This window comes from Piliocolobus tephrosceles, chromosome 16 (assembly GCF_002776525.5).
Source record: "Piliocolobus tephrosceles isolate RC106 chromosome 16, ASM277652v3, whole genome shotgun sequence".
NCBI classification, from domain to species: domain Eukaryota; kingdom Metazoa; phylum Chordata; class Mammalia; order Primates; family Cercopithecidae; genus Piliocolobus; species Piliocolobus tephrosceles.
The window spans coordinates 3656020-3671491 of NC_045449.1; the positions used below are offsets into that span (position 1 = coordinate 3656020).

General features: G+C 55.6%; 1 protein-coding gene across 3 annotated transcripts in view; it reads right to left on the bottom strand.

The window, feature by feature from the left end:
• Positions 1-15472, bottom strand: part of CAMKK1 (calcium/calmodulin dependent protein kinase kinase 1) — a 33895-nt gene that overhangs the window by 12793 nt on the left and 5630 nt on the right. For all 3 annotated transcript variants that reach the window (XR_002724923.2, XM_023184722.1, XM_023184721.1), the window contains exons 2-11: positions 13092-13491; positions 12143-12190; positions 11646-11699; positions 11190-11241; positions 10810-10943; positions 10319-10355; positions 9421-9442; positions 8134-8222; positions 4065-4264; positions 606-659 (exon numbers count right to left, since the gene is read on the bottom strand). Coding sequence is in view for 2 of the 3 variants with exons in the window: in XM_023184722.1 (XP_023040490.1) it covers positions 606-659; positions 4065-4264; positions 8134-8222; positions 9421-9442; positions 10319-10355; positions 10810-10943; positions 11190-11241; positions 11646-11699; positions 12143-12190; positions 13092-13451 (1050 nt within the window). In the remaining variant the exon portion in view is untranslated. The remainder of the gene's footprint in view (positions 1-605; positions 660-4064; positions 4265-8133; positions 8223-9420; positions 9443-10318; positions 10356-10809; positions 10944-11189; positions 11242-11645; positions 11700-12142; positions 12191-13091; positions 13492-15472) is intronic.

Here is a 15472-nt window from a genome sequence, read left to right on the forward strand (position 1 = left end):
GGCCAGGCCAGGCTGGGTGCACCCACCGCCACAACCACCACCGCGGTCAGGCCAGGCCAGGCCAGGCTGGGTGCACCCACCGCCATTACCACCACCTGCGGCCAGGCCTCCACTCCCAGGACCTGGAGCTTGGGAACACGTTCACTGAAATTCCCTCCTGCGCCTTAGTGCGGTCACTAGAGCAGGAGCACCTGCAGGCGGGGATCTCGGTCACGTCAGCATCGGGTGTCCCCAGGGTCCGGCCTCAGCCAGGGTAGGGGTGAAGGACAATTTGTCAAATGAATGAGCAAGGGAGTGAACACGTGGCTCGATAAGTGAATGGTGTCAAGAGACAGAGGGACGGGGAGCACTCTGGCTGGGGCGGTAGCAACACCACCATCGGCACCTGCCCTTGGTGTCTGCTGTCCTGCGACTCCTTCGCAAGAAGCCCTCCGCAGGAGACCAGAGAAAGACAGAAAAAGCCCCTTCTCTCTCAGCCTTCTCTGAGCCAGGTGGGCTCTTTCAAAAGCCACGTTACTTAAGGACAGAAAGGAAGAGCCTGCATCCGTTGCCCGTGCCCGCCTCACTGGACCTGCCCCAGCTCTGCTGGCATCCCCAGCACTCACCTTCCCATAGACAAAGCAGTACAACGTGACGCCGGTGGCCCACACATCCAAGGCCTGGAAAGAAACATGCTCACATCAGTCCCCCAACAGGCACAGCCACCTCTGCCCACCCAGCTCCAGTGAGCTGCAGGACAGACCTGCAGCGAACCTCTTCCCTCTGTCATGTACTCACTCGACAAACACTCCCCAGTGCTTGCTCGATGCTGGGCCCCATGCTGAGTGCTGAGGACACAGGGGCGGCCAGAACAAGGCCTCCACCCTCCAGGGGTTCTGAGTCTCCTTGGGACAGGCTCTAACCAGGAATGTTTCCGACTCAACAGGTACAAAACCTCCTTTATTCACAGGGTCACACGGGCCACTCGCATGTCATAGACGCACCCCAGGAATGATAGTATATATGGAACTTCTGCTCACTAAACCAGCTCGGGGGTTCACGGAGTCATCTCTTCTCATAATCCACCTTCTTCCTGATATTACAAGCAGCTCCTGCCCACACAGAGGCCCTGTCCACTCGGGCCCTCATCCGCTGCCACTGTAACAACTCCTCCAGGCTCCGAAGCACCCCTGGGCCTCCCCACGCCCTGGATGTGTGCTCCCTCTACGTTCTCCTGCTCCGGAACGCCACCTCTTCTGGTATCCGCTTTCTCACTTACGTGAATGATTCTCAGTCTCTACCTACATATTCCTGCCCCAGATGCATCATCTGAATCCAATCAGGGAACACCAGACAAATGCAAACTGACAATATCCTACAAAATAACAGGCTTGTTCTCTTAAAAAATGTCAAGATCAGCCAGGCGCGGTGGCTCACACCTGTAATCCCAGCACTTTGGGAGGCCGAGGCAGGCGGATCACGAAGTCAGGAGATCGAGACCATTCTGGCCAACACAGTGAAACCCCGTTTCTACTAAAAATACAAAAAATTAGCTGGGTGTGGTGGCGGGCGCCTGTAGTCCCAGGAGGCTGAGGGAGGCTGAGGCAGGAGAACAGCATGAACCTGGGAGGCAGAGCTTGCAGTGAGCCAAGATCAAGCCACTGCACTCCAGCCTGGGCGACAGAGCAAGACTCTGTCTCAAAAAAAAGTCAAGATCAGGGCAGACAAAGGAAGGCCAAGGCCCTCTTCCAGATGAAAGGACACCACAGACAAGAAGGCGAACGCAGCAAGTGGCCCTGGATCGGATCCCGGGACCAGAAAAAGAACAGGTTGTGAAGGACAGTATCAGGACAACTGATAACATTTAAAATAAGGTCTGTGGATTATATATAATTTTTTTTTTTGTTCAGAGTCTCACTCTGCCGCCCAGGCTGGAGTGCAATGGCACGACCTCAGCTCACTGCAACCTCTGCCTCCTGGGTTCAAATGATTCTCCTGCCTCAGCCTCCCAAGTAGCTGGAATTACAGGTGCCTGCCACCATGCCCAGCTAATTTTTGTATTTTTTAGTAGAGACGGGGTTTCACCACGTTGGCCAGGCTGGTCTCAAACTCCTGACCTCAGGTGATCCACCCACCTTGGCCTCCCAAAGGACTGGGACTACAGGCGTGAGCCACTGTGCCCGGCCTATACATAAGTCTCATCAATGATGAATTTCCTAATTTTAATCATTTTACTGAGGTTATGTAAGAGAATGTCCCTGTTCTTAGGAAATATCCACTAATGTATTTAGTGATAAAGGGGCAAAATACCTTCAATGTAACTTTCAAATGGCTCAGAAAAATGTAGTATGAATACAGATAAATAGAAAAAGATGATGAAAAAGCCAGTGGGACAAAATGTCAACAACTGGTGAATCTGGGTAAAAAGACATATGGGGGCCGGGCGCAGTGGCTCAAGCCTGTAATCCCAGCACTTTGGGAGGCCAAGGCGGGCGGATCACAAGGTCAGGAGATCGAGGCCATCCTGGCGAACACGGTGAAACCCCGTCTCTACTAAAAAAAATACAAAAAACTAGCCGGGCGAGGTGGCGGGCGCCTGTAGTCCCAGCTACTCGGGAGGCTGAGGCAGGAGAATGGTGTGAACCTGGGAGGCGGAGCTTGCAGTGAGCTGAGATCTGGCCACTGCACTCCAGCTTGGGCGACAGAGCGAGACTCCGTCTCAAAAAAAAAAAAAAAAAAAAAAAGACATGGGATTTCTTTGTACTAGTCTTCCAACTTTTCTGTAAATTTAGAATTATATTAAAATAAAACATTTAAAAAAATCTTTATCAACATCGCCAACCTCTTTCTTTCTTTCTTTTTTAGAGACAAGGTCTCACTCAGTCGCTCAGGCTAGAGTACAGTGGTGCGATCACAGCTCCCTACAGCCGTCAACTCCTGGGCTCAAGCGATCCACTCCAGCCTCCCGAGTAACCGGGACTACAGGTGCGCACCATCATACCTGGCTATTTTTTTTTTTTTTTTTTTTTTTTGAGACGGAGTCTCGCTCTGTCGCCCAGGCTGGAGTGCAGTGGCCGTATCTCGGCTCACTGCAAGCTCCGCCTCCCGGGTTTACGCCATTCTCCTGCCTCAGCCTCCCAAGTAGTTGGGACTACAGGCGCCCGCCACTTCTCCCGGCTAGTTTTTTGTAATTTTTTTTAGTAGAGACGGGGTTTCACCGTGTTCGCCAGGATGACCTCGATCTCCTGACCTCGTGATCCACCCGTCTCGGTCTCCCAAAGTGCTGGGATTACAGGCTTGAGCCACCGCGCCCGGCCTTGTTTTTATTTTTTTTTGTAGAAATGGGGTCTTGCTATGTCGCCCAGTCTTGTCTCAAATTCCTAGCCTTAAGAGACCTGCCTTGGTCTTCCAAAGCACTGGGATTACAGGCATGAGCCACTGTGCCCGGCCTCCTGACCTCTTTCCTGGATACTCACGTGTCCAAATGCCTCTCACCCACAGCCTGCCTGGCAGTGGGGCGGCTGGCACTCCACAGGTGAAACAGCCAAGTGCCTAGGGAACTGCGCCAGACTGTGTAACCTCTTGTTCAGATAACTTTGCCTATGCTTCTGTTGCTTAGGAGAAAGCCCAAACTTCCAGGCCCTTTACCTTCTGCCCCAACCCTGTGCCCCTCTGTTCTCTGATTTATTCTCTGGGCTCCAGGTCCTGCTGAGATCCTCCCCATTCTTCAAGGAACAGTTCAAATCCTGCCATGTCCCAAGATCTGCAGGGACCCCCAACTTCCCCTGAAACCATCCAGAGGGCAGGAAACAGGGTTCTCTTTGGCTCTGCCTCTTCCACAGCCCGGTCCAGAACCCAGCACAGAGCAACCAACAGTAAATATCTGCAAGGAAGATTTGGGGCCACTGTGCTGGAAAACAGGAGAAAGCCAAAGTTGTGGAGTTCGTCAGGCTCCAAAGGAGAAGCAAATATGTCGCTCCCTAGACACAAGGACCCTGGCACCCTCAGGTTAGAAACTGGGCCCCTGCAGCAAGCTATTACGCCCCCCACAGGAACCCCAGCCTGGCCCAGGGCCTGTGAGTCACCTTCCCACTGAAGCTCTGGCCGGAATCAGAAATGGCCTCGGGGGCCATGAACGCCGGGGTCCCGGCCGTGCTGGACAGTTGAGCATCGTTCCCCTCAAACTGGTTGCTGACACCAAAGTCGGCGATTTTCACGTGCCCGTCATCCCCCAGCAGCAGGTTGGATGGCTTGATGTCCCTGTGGACGATCTTCTGGAAGTGCACTGCAGAGAAAGGGAGCTTGCGCTGAGCGCTGGCCTGGGCACCGCCGTCCAGGACCCCACATCTGTCCTCGCCCGGCCAGGGATGCCGCCTGGGACATCCCAGCCCATGCACACTTTCGTCTGGTGACGACCTGGGAGGAGGACGTCAGGGCCATCTGCTCCACGAAAGTGCACACAGGGGTGAGCAGCAGAGCCAGGACTGGAATCTTAGGAGTCTCTGGACTCCAAGTCCAGTGCCCTCTCCATGACAAACAAGGGACCTGCTGCTGAGTGGGGAGGTCAGAGGAAACTAGAGCAGGACAGTTGGTTTTTGTTGTTTTTTTTTTTTGATACAGAGTCTCGCTCTGTCGCCCAGCTTGGAGGGCAGTGGCGCAATCTCGGCTCACTGAAACCTCCACTTCCCAGGTTCAAGCGATTCTCCTGCCTCAGCCTCCCGAGTAGTTGGGATTACAGGTGTCTGCCACCATGCCTGGCTACTTTTTGTATTTTTAGTAGAGATGGGGTTTTGCCATGTTGGTCAGGCTGGTCTGGAACTCCTGACCTCAGGTGATCCGCCCACTGTGGCCTCCCAAAGTGCTGGGATTACAGGCATGAGCCACTGCGCCCGGCTGGGAGGAGAGATCTTCCTAGGCCAGCTCTGCCCCTTCCCTGTGAGTGCCGTCTGCAGGCCCAAAGCCATCAAAACCTTTCTCCAGTTCCATCCCCCGCCCAGGCTAGGCAAAGATGTCCCTGCTGCTGGGACTGACAGTAGGACTGTAGGGACTCTGCTCTCCTACAGAGGTGCCATCTCAGCCCTAGGGACCTGGGCTGATGGGGTTTCAGCGATGGATGGCACCCCAGGCCTTGGGACGAGCGGATGACACAGCTGGGGTGTAGGGTCAGCCACGTACAGTAGGACAAATCCCAAATCAGAAATGGCCTAATAGGTTGGAAACCTGCCCTGCTTCCTGGGCCCAGGACCACCACAAAGTGACGGGTGGCTCAGGCTGAGATGGCCGGAAAGGTCCCAGCCAAGAGAGACACTGACCCCATCCCACAACCCCCAACCTGTGGGCTCCCTCCTTGGCAAATACCTTCCCTTGGACCAACAGACCCCAGGATGTTGGAGAGGAGGGAATAGAGAAGGCGAGAGAAGAGAGGGGAAGGGAAAGGAGGAGAGGGAGGATGGGGGCAGAGAGGACGGGTGCCATGTAACAATAACCATAAAACCAGTGGCACTTTCTTGATTGCCTACTATGTGCCAGGCGTACATCACACGAGAAATCTGACACACACCCATCAGGGCACAGAAGCTCGGGGGGTGGATATTTGACCACGGAAAGTAGTCTCATGTTCTTATCTCAAACCCTAGCCTCTCCCTTGGACTCCAGCTCTTTACCCACATGGATTTCCAGTAGACATCTCGACAGATAACTAGGCAGCTAGGCATCGATCTATGTCTCTGTGTATCTCAACATAGTGTAATAACATGTCTAATTCAGAACTTGATTTCTCTGCCTGCAACGCCCACCACCAACAAAACCAAAACAAAACAAAATAGAACAAAAAGCCCCTGCTGCTCCCCATTCTTTCCCGTTCTGTGAAAGGCCAGAAACCTCAGGATCATCCTCAACTCCCCCGCTGAGACCCCACACCCTTCCCATCAGCAAGGTCTGTGAGCTCAGCTGCTCACATCTATTCCAGATCCAACTGCTTCTCATCACCTGCATCGCCACACCTGCCCCCATCGACTGAGGACCAGGCCTGGGCTGCCCTGACCACCCAGCCCTCTCAGGGCAGCCTCAACTCTCCCTTCTTGAGGCCAGAATCACGAGGCAGGTCTTCAGTGCCCTGGTGCCTCTGCTCATCCACCTGCCCAGCCCCTGGTGCTAACCACTCGGCCCCAGGGAAGGCCCTTCACTGTGATTAGCTGGGTCCTGATGAGGCTTTACCCAAGAACCAGGTAAGATAAACTCGTTTCTTTGCGGAGACTAGGGGATAGCAGACAACAGGACTTGAGGGGAAAGAAGGGACCACAGTGGGAAGGAGGTGGAGCCAAGCTGGTACAGGATTGTGCCTGCCACTGACCGTACCGGGGTCAAATGTCCCCTTCCCATCCCATGCCACTAGACCACTGGTAGGGACTTTCTGCAAAGCCCTCTCCTCTGTATGCCTCAGTCTCCCCATATGTGCAAAGAGAGTATTAATCTGAAGGCAAAGGAGAGGCTCAAGCAGGAGAAAGACAGTCCTGTTTCTGTCACTGCAGGTCAAACCTCAGCCAGATCCCCACCCTGTTTCCCCAGGGAAAGAATATGCTCCCAAGAAACCAAGCTAAGATTTTATTTTTTATTTTTATGTACGTATGTATTTATGTATGTATTTTGAGATGGAGTTTCGCTCTTGTCACCCAGGCTGGAGTGCAATGGCGTGATCTCGGCTCACTGCAACCTCTGCCTCCCAGGTTCAATCGATTCTCCTGCCTCAGCCTCCCGAGTAGCTGGGATTACAGGCATGCACCACTACATCTGGCTAATTTTATATTTGTAGTAGAGACAGGGTTTCTCCATGTTGGTCAGGCTGGTCTTGAATTCCCGACCTCAGGTGATCTGCCTGCCTTGGCCTCCCAAAGTGCTGGGATTACAGGCATGAGCCACTGCACCCGGCCCAAGCTAAGATTTTAGAGATGGGCATCTCCCCTGGTCCCCAATCCAAGCCAGGACCCTGAGTGTCTAGGGGCTCTCCTCTCCCCAGACCAGCAAGTCACCCCATGCTGACCACACCAACTCCTTCCTATCCCCACCCTGCTGCTACTGCCTTAATCCAGGCCTCACCATCTGTCACTTGGGCTGCAGAAACAGCCTCCTCCCTGGCCAGCTGGCTGCCTCTCACCCTCTGATGACACACTCCAATCCAGCCACCACACAGCTGCAAGACAGAGCTTTCTCAGGCACAAATCCCATCATGCCCCTCCCCATGCTTAAAGCTCTCAGGGCCTCACAGAGCTGGCAGGATGAAGTCAGCAAAGACCTCAGGGGAGGCATTCCCAGCCCTCATGCTGGGGCCTGGACAGCGTTTCCAGCATCATCTTTCACTAACCACTGCCCTCCTCTGCCCACTGGAAGGTTCAGCCAGACTCCACTTCTCCCCAGACTCAAAGAGTACACGCCTATGCTGGGCACACTGTCTCCTACCCCCATCCCTCAAAACCTGAGCAGAGAACTCCACTCATCCCTCAGGACCCGAATCATAAGTAGCCTCTTCGGGAGACTTCCCCAGCCCCCCAGCACTCCGACAGCCTCTGGGCCCCCCGGCCTTGGCAGGCACCACATTATTATCTGCCTGCCTAGATTCCTGTCCCTCCCACTAGGCCGTGAACTCAGGTCTGGGTCTTTCACCCCTGTGCCCCCAGGCAAGTGCGTGCAGCTAATGACTGAAATGAGACAGAGGCCAAGCTCACATCACCCTCCTGAGCTCTCATCAGGCTAGGGCCCCTCACAGTTAAACCCACCCTGCCACCATGCCCTGGCCCCATGCCAGGACAGACTCTCCCCCAGCAGTTGGACATACATCCCTGCCTTCCCGCATCTCTTGAGGCCCCGTGGCAACGCTAAGCTAGGCTAAGAACTCAGCAGAAGAAAGATTCAGAACAGCCAGGGCTCAGACCCACAGGAGCAGACACGCTGAAGGATCTGGTACATGCCCAGTCCACCGCCCGCCCCACCCTCCCGAAGCCTTGGCCCCGCCCACTCGTGCATGCCCCACTCCCACTGAAGCTGATTGGCAGGCCAGCTCTGACTGACAGGAGCTGCTCAGCGCCTGCTCAGCCTGGGCTCTGCTGCCTGCCAGATCCCCTAGCCTTAGCCCCAGTGGGCGGGCTGCCCCGCACTCACAGTACTCGAGGCCCAGGATGACGTCCCGCAGGTAGAGGCGAGCTTGCTCCTCCGAGAAGGGCTTGTCACAGGGCACTTCCATGACGGGCCTATGGAGAAGGATGCGGGAGGGGCATTCAGCCGAAATCAGGGCACCTGGCCATTCAGGCAGTCGGGACGTCCCGGGAAACCTGTGCCCACATGGGTCCCTAGAACCCAAGATATCAGCTTTTTCTACTATATAATAAAAAATGTAAAGCACACATACTCATACATATCCCGTTTCAATCATAATTTCAAATCAGCTTTCTCTTAATTTGATTGCCTTGATATTCCTTCTTCTAAGTACCTAATAGTCTTATAATCAACAATTGCAAAGAAGCCATTTAGAGCACTGTGTTTCAAACCGTGGATCCAGACCCAAGAGAGGATCACGAAATCAATTTAGTGGGAGGCAACTGCCTTTTTTTTTCCGAAATAAGTAGAATATATCAGAATATATTGCATGTAGTAAAGATATACGCTGTTTTGTAAAACTTTGGTTTCAGTTACAGATACGGATAACAATAGAAATATATATTTCTTGTTTTGGATAGAGGTCAAAACATGTGAAAGCCTCCAAGTCTTAAAGGGACATCCTTCCCTGCCCCCTCCCCAAAATGGTCTGTAGGAAGCCACCCAGGCAGAGAGACAAGCTGCAGCCTGCATTCAAGCCTTGGCAGTGAGGGTCCCGGAACACCCAGCCCCGTGCTCGGTACTCCATGTCATCTGCTCTGTAAATACCCTGACAAGCCGCAGAGGGCAGACATGTGGAACCTGGGCTCCATCAGTGACTCGCTGTGTGACCCTGAGCAAGCCACATACCATCTCTGGTCCTCGGCTTTCCCTCTCACAAATAGGAGGAAATGGAATCCCACCCACTCCCGTTCACAGGCTTGTTGGAAAGCTGAAAAACCCTGTGTGATTTGAATACCGCTACGAGTTGAGTCCCACCTCTATACTTTGACCTAAAAAACACTCCTTTCTCCTTTCCTCCCCCTCTCCTCCATCCATATCTTCCCAGTTCTTCAAGGCCTGGGTCAAAACCCATCCCCTTTTCCAGAGGTCTCCCTGCTGACTGTTGCAGTCTCACTGACCCCCAGTAGCCTTCAAAGAATGGTCCTCTTGGTCTCTTATTAACCCCTAAGGGCAGGGCCTCCGTCTCTGACTTCTCCTAGAGTAGCTGCCCCTTGGGCTGGGGACACAGGGAGGGAAAGGAAGGAAGGCCTGGATGAGAATTGACCTGCCTGATCAGGACGGGGAACTCACCCCTTTCTCAGGAGGTCAAACACTGAAAGAAAAGACAAGAAGGTAAGGTGTAGCTAGCTGGCAAAGCAGCCGATGCCAAGGTCCCTCCCTGGTCTGGAGGGTAGGAGAGGGGGCAGGCATGCAGGCATACTCGAGGCAGGGACAGGACAGGGGTTCCTGGGATATCAGAACAAATAAATGCATGAGAGTGGGGTCTGCTATGGACCTGCCTCATCTGATCCTCAGGTACCAGGTGAGAGCCATCAGCATCAGCATGGGGCCCTTTGACAGAGGGGGAAACTGAGGCACAGAGAAGGGGCAGAAATTTTCCTAAAGGTCATAGCAGACAGGCAAGTAGGGTACGGAGTGGAGACTAAAGCCTCAGCCTCTAATTCCTAAGCCAGTTCTTCTTCTGCCCCATTTTCTGAGGCCTCCTCTAAGCCCAGCCCTGAACCAGACACAAGGAACTAAAATAACATTACTATTAACAAGGATAATAACGAAAGTGCTTTACATATAATTACTCAGGTACTCCTCACATCGACCCTATGAGGTAGATACCACTAGTATCCCTGTTTTATAGGTGAGAAAACTGAGGCACAGAGCTACAGTGTCTGGGAACCTGTGCAGCCTGCTTCCTGCATCTACCTGAGTGCACGGCCCAAATGGATCCAGTGTCTTGCTGCTCAGAGGGAAGCAGGGAGTGGGGCTTGGGAATATTTGCTGAATCTAACTGGATATTCTGGGCCTGGTTCTGCAGGGCTGGGCAAGGGAATCCAGGGCTTCAGAACGTCTGTTTTTCTTCTGTCCCCAGGAGGTCAGTGTATTTACACTGCCCACCTGAAGGTCATACGTGTCCCAAGGGAGCCCTTGGGCCAGCCCTGGGTGAGCTGCTGTAGGAATGAGCCAGGTCACTCACCCAAATAGAGATTGTCCTCAGCTGGGTCATCCAGGACCTGGTCAGAGGGAGCAGACATGGGGTTGGGGGTCCCAGGTCTCCTGGTCCTTGCCAGCCCCAGAACCCTTAGCATGCACTGCAACCACCCCAGACAATGGAGCAGGAAGTGCACAGGTGCCAGACTGATGGGGCCTCAGAAGTCACTGACCCCCAGCCTGGCCCGCCACGTGACACCCAGCCTTCCTTCCCTCCTGCTGCAATGAGGTGCTCACTTCTTGCCTCTGGGGCAGCCCTCACCCTCCGTGGGAACTTGGGAACATCCCTGACCAGGCTGGGCTCCCAAAGCCTCCCTGCAGCCCCACCTCAAGTCTGGCCCTGTGATCAGAGGCCTCAGCCACATCTGCTCCCTTGGCAAGATCCCTGGGTCTGTGCTAGGGACTCCCCAGCACCAGAAGCGGCTCCCATGAGACGCAGGTGCCGGTTCCCACCTGCTCACCACCACCTCCCCCTACCTCGATCAGTTTGACCACATTCACGTGGTCCAGCTTCTTCAGGATGGCAATCTCCTGGTACACCCGCTCCAGGGGCAGCAGCTGCTTGGCTGGTCCTCCCTGGGCAGCCTGGGACCCTCTTGGGGGAGGGCGACCTGTAACCAGGAAGAGAATTCAAGCACCTGTTCCAGGTGGCTGGGCCTCACCGTGGCCCCCAAACCAGTCTCAAGCAAGAGTCTTGCACGCCCGTGGTCTTGTCCCACCAGGCACATTCCATCCCCAGGCCTCTGCTCACGCCGTCTCCCTCTCTACCCCATTCCTAGCCAAAACTAGCTCGGGACCGAGGTCTCCTCCGCCTCCCAGGCTAGGAGCTCCCAGGGACAGGACCGGAAGATACATACGTGGAAAGCCATACTGCTTCAGTAACTTCTTTTTGGAAAGCACTTTCATTGCCTAAGGAAGGAGGGACAGGAACGTCACTAGCGTGAAGCCACCGGGAGCTAGAACAGGCTGGTACGTGTGGACTGAGGTCTGGAGAGGCACACTGGACATCTGCTACTGGCCCTGAGGGTGTGGCCCAGGTACGTGTTAAGCGGGGTTAGGGGGTGGCCACATCCGAGCCTAGCCCTTCCCCTCATTCCCCCAGCAAGTCTTTCTGGAACTCTCCCCACAGAGGAATCCAGCCTCTGCTTGCATATCCCCAGGGTTAGGAAGCTCGTTCCTTTGCACACCCCCAGGGACAGGGAGCTCACTCTCAGGCAGCCCTGTCCTCTATCTCCTGAGCACAACTCCTGCCCCACCCCCCAGGCTTCCAGGGCCTGGCGTGGGCAACACCTCCCTCCTATCCCCAGACTCACATAGTGTCTGTCTTCACTCTCGTTGTAGGCCAGCCTCACCACACCGTAGGCACCCTGCAGACAGGCATCGGTCAGCCCCACCTGGACAGGGCAACCCCTCCCAGGACCAGCTCAGGAGGTGGGGAGCCCGAGCAGCTCTGGTCTCTCCTGCACCCCGTCTGCACGTCCCACCACCAGCTGGCTCGTGGGCAAATATTGTAGCAGACGGGGAGGGGACTCCTGTGCCCTGGTAACTGCCCCTGCTTGGCTCAGCACTGCTCCAGGCCTCCCTCAGTAACTCCTTGTCAACTGTCAAGAACTCTGGGAGTCAGAAGTCAAGAGTCATCTTCCACCCTCCCCCTGGGTACCTGGGAACTTCCCACAGGGCACGAAACTGTCCTCACCTCCAGGCTAGGACTTGCCCGGCTCTGCCTCCCGTTCCCTCCCACACAGGAGAAGGAACAGCGCCAAGCAGAGGATCCCGAAGTCCCCACTGCTCTCAGCCTGCCCACTCCTACCTTGCCGATCTCACTCTGCAGCTTGTACTGGTTGAGCTGCACGCAGTCCTGTGGGGGAAGAGTGAGCACCAGGTTGAGCTGGGTCCAGAGGCAGCACTGCTCCTACCTCAGAGCCCGTTCAGGGTCCACTTCTGGCCACAGGCCCCTCATTCCCGGACGCCCAGGTCTCACCAAGCTTTTGAGTTTGGATGGGGGAGCTGGTGGTACCATCGCCCCCGTATGTGATGAGAAGATGTGGCTCATGTTTGAAAACATGGATGGTGACGCCATGGCTGTGCTGTGTTCCCCAGATGCAGTGGTGAAGGGAAAACGCTAATTCCCGTCCGGATTCTGGAGTCTGGGAGACCCCAATCCACGAGAAACCCATGAGCAACTATTTCCAGAAGCAGCTGAAGGAGAAGGTCTAGACTCCAGGGAAAAGATGAGGAGCCCTGGGCACAGAGGCCGAGAGCCTGGGTTCAGGCACACAAAGCTCAGCCCCTGACATCCGCAGACTGCTTAGAACCTGAGTTCACTTTCAGAATTAGCGGCAAGAAACTCCAGCTGAAGCCCAGAGGCTGGAGCCAGGCTGGCCGTTTCTGAGGCAGAGCCGACTCTAAGAGGCAGAATTAGAGGCGAGGGATGCAAGCTGGGGAAGAGTTAGGGGGTAGGGGGGGACATAGCCTCTATTTTCACATCTCTAAGAAGACTACATAGGGGACCAGGGAGAGACCTATTTCCCAGGCCTAGGCTGGGAGTGGGAATAGCAGGACTTAGAGAAGGCAGCCTTTGGCTCAGCTGCAGCTCCCCTGGTTGGGAAGAGGCTGTATTGTTAGGTAGTGATCTCCCCAGCTCTGAGGGTATGCAAACCAAAGCCAGATAGCTGTGTGGCACAGATAGGGGCAGGAAAGAGTCTTCATTGCAGTCTACTGAGGGGCTCATGAACAACCCCTCGTGCTGCCCCACCAACCTCTGCATCTGAGATGGCCACGTGGTGGGACTCGATGGTGGGCCTCCGCCAGGCCCGGGGGGAGATGTGGCTGGCAGGCCCCGTGGCGTAAGGCCCAGCCTGCGCCTCCAGATAGCTTCCTGCTGGCCGCTCCTGTAGGGAAAGCTTCCTGGCTGAGAGGCTAGGCCGGGCTGGGAGCAGTCTCGAAGTACTGCCAGGGATCACAGAGGCAGCTCTGGCCCGTGGCGGAGGGTCCACACCGTTGCTAGTCGGCTCTGGGCCACCATCTGCCTCTTCCAAGTGGGTCACGTCGATGGCTGCCACCCGTTCCACCAGCTCTGCCCGAGGATCCTGGCAGCAGACAGCTGGACCCCCCTCCATTGTTTCAGTCAAGGGGGGTCTGCGTAGCCTTGTCGGGGAGCTGAGAAAGGAGGGCAGAGAAGCCTTCACTCCTGTGTGTCAGGCTGGCTACCAGGTAAGGGAGCCACAGCCCTGCCTTTGCCCTGGCTGTTCCCTCCACCGGGATTGCCAACACCCAGACTCAAGTCTGTCCCTATGAACTGAATGAATTCGCGTTGCCTCTGCTGCATGCCAGCCCTCTAGGCCTGAGTATCCCCGCCGGTAACAGAGGCAGTCACTGCGGCCTGCTGGCTTCACAGGGAAGCAGAGAGAATCTGACATTCTGGAGTCAGGACAGGCAGGGGCAGAAGCCTGAAGGCCCAGCAGCACTGGAAGGGGCAGAACCCAGGGTCAGCTCAGCCCCAGAACAGCATGCAGCCCTGTGAGTCATGAGTCCCAACCCTTGACAGCAGAACACTCCAACACTGCCTCCTGGAAGCTGAGCTAGACACTAGTAACTCAGAAGCCTTGCTGATGCTTCAGACGCACCCGCCTCCTCCAGGGAGCCCTCCTTGATGTTTCCGCCTCCTACCCCCATCCCTCTCACTGCTTCCAGGAAGACTTCCCTGGGGTTCCCAACTCCAGCCAGCCCTGCCTCATTGACATCTGTCAAAGCAAGGGGATGGGCCCCGTGCGGTAGCTCACACCTGTAATCCCAGCACTTTGGGAGGCCGAGGTGGGCGGATCACCTGAGGTCAGGAGTTCGAGACCAGCCTGGCCAACATGGCAAAACCCTGTCTCTACTAAAAATACAAAAATTAGCTGGGCATGGTGGCATGCACCTGTAATCCCATCTACTCGGGAGGCTGAGGCAGGAGAATCACTTGAACCCAGCAGGTGGAGGTTGCAGTGAGCTGAGATCACGCCACTGCACTCCAGCCTGGGCAACAGAGCAAGACTCTGTCTCAAAAAAAAAGAAGGCAAGGGGATTGGAACGAGGGGAATGAGGGTGAAACAGGGCATGACGTCCCCTGAGACCCATGTTCTCAAAGTCACTGTGTGGTGGCTGCAACGTCAGGGAGGTGACCCCCAGCCCTCATCTTCAGCCATGACCCTGGGCTACATCCTGACTGCGGACTGAACCCTGACACTCTGCCTCAGACCTCCATCTCTGTTCCAGGCTTGTAGAGCGCTGGCCATGCCCAACCTGGTGCCCCTCCCCCTGCTTCGCTGGACTCTGCATCCTCTCAGGAGAAGGAAGTGAGTGAACTCCTGATCTTCCATCCTTCCTGTCTGCTGGTAACTTCCTCCGTACCCACACAGCGACTGAGGACACGGATCTCAGGGAGACCCAAAGTGCGCACGGTGAAGGGCCCGCTCCACCCCTCATTCCCCATCCCTTTGCTTTGACAGATGTCAGCGAGGCAGGGCTGGCTGGAGTCCACTGGCCGCTGAGGAGCCAGGGCTGGGTTCCAGTCCTGCCTGCTGACCTGCCAGGGGCCCTAGACAAGCTCCTTCCCAACTCTGAGCCCCAGTCTCCCGACTTGTCCTGTGGATTCCCTGCCTTCCCAGATTTCCCAGGCTCACAGCAGGGTTTGGAGGTAGACTGAGGGTAAGGGTGAGGTCCAGACCCCGTGTGCCTGGTACGCAGTGTGCTGAATGAGTGGAAGCCTGGAGGTGGTGGGGGCTGGTGCTGACATGGAGAAAGGAAGAGAGAAGCCTCCACACTGGGAACAGGAAAAGGCACGGAAGCTGGAACCCAGAGGAGTGAGAGGGAGTTGGTGAGGCTGGAGTATCAAGGAGGCCTCCCTGGAGGAGGTGAAGGAGGTGAGGAGGCTGAGTGAGGGTAGAGTATCAGGGAGGCCTTCCTGGAAAAGGGGGCGGGAGACAGTGAGTGTGGCTGTGATACAAGGAGGCCTCCCTGGAGGAGGTGAGAAGAGACAGTGAGTGGGGCTGTGGCATAAGGAGGCCTCCCTGGAGGAGGTGAGAGGGACACTGAATGGAGCTGAGACATAAGGAGGCCTCCCTGGAGGAGGTGAGAGGCTGTGGCATAGGGAGGCCTC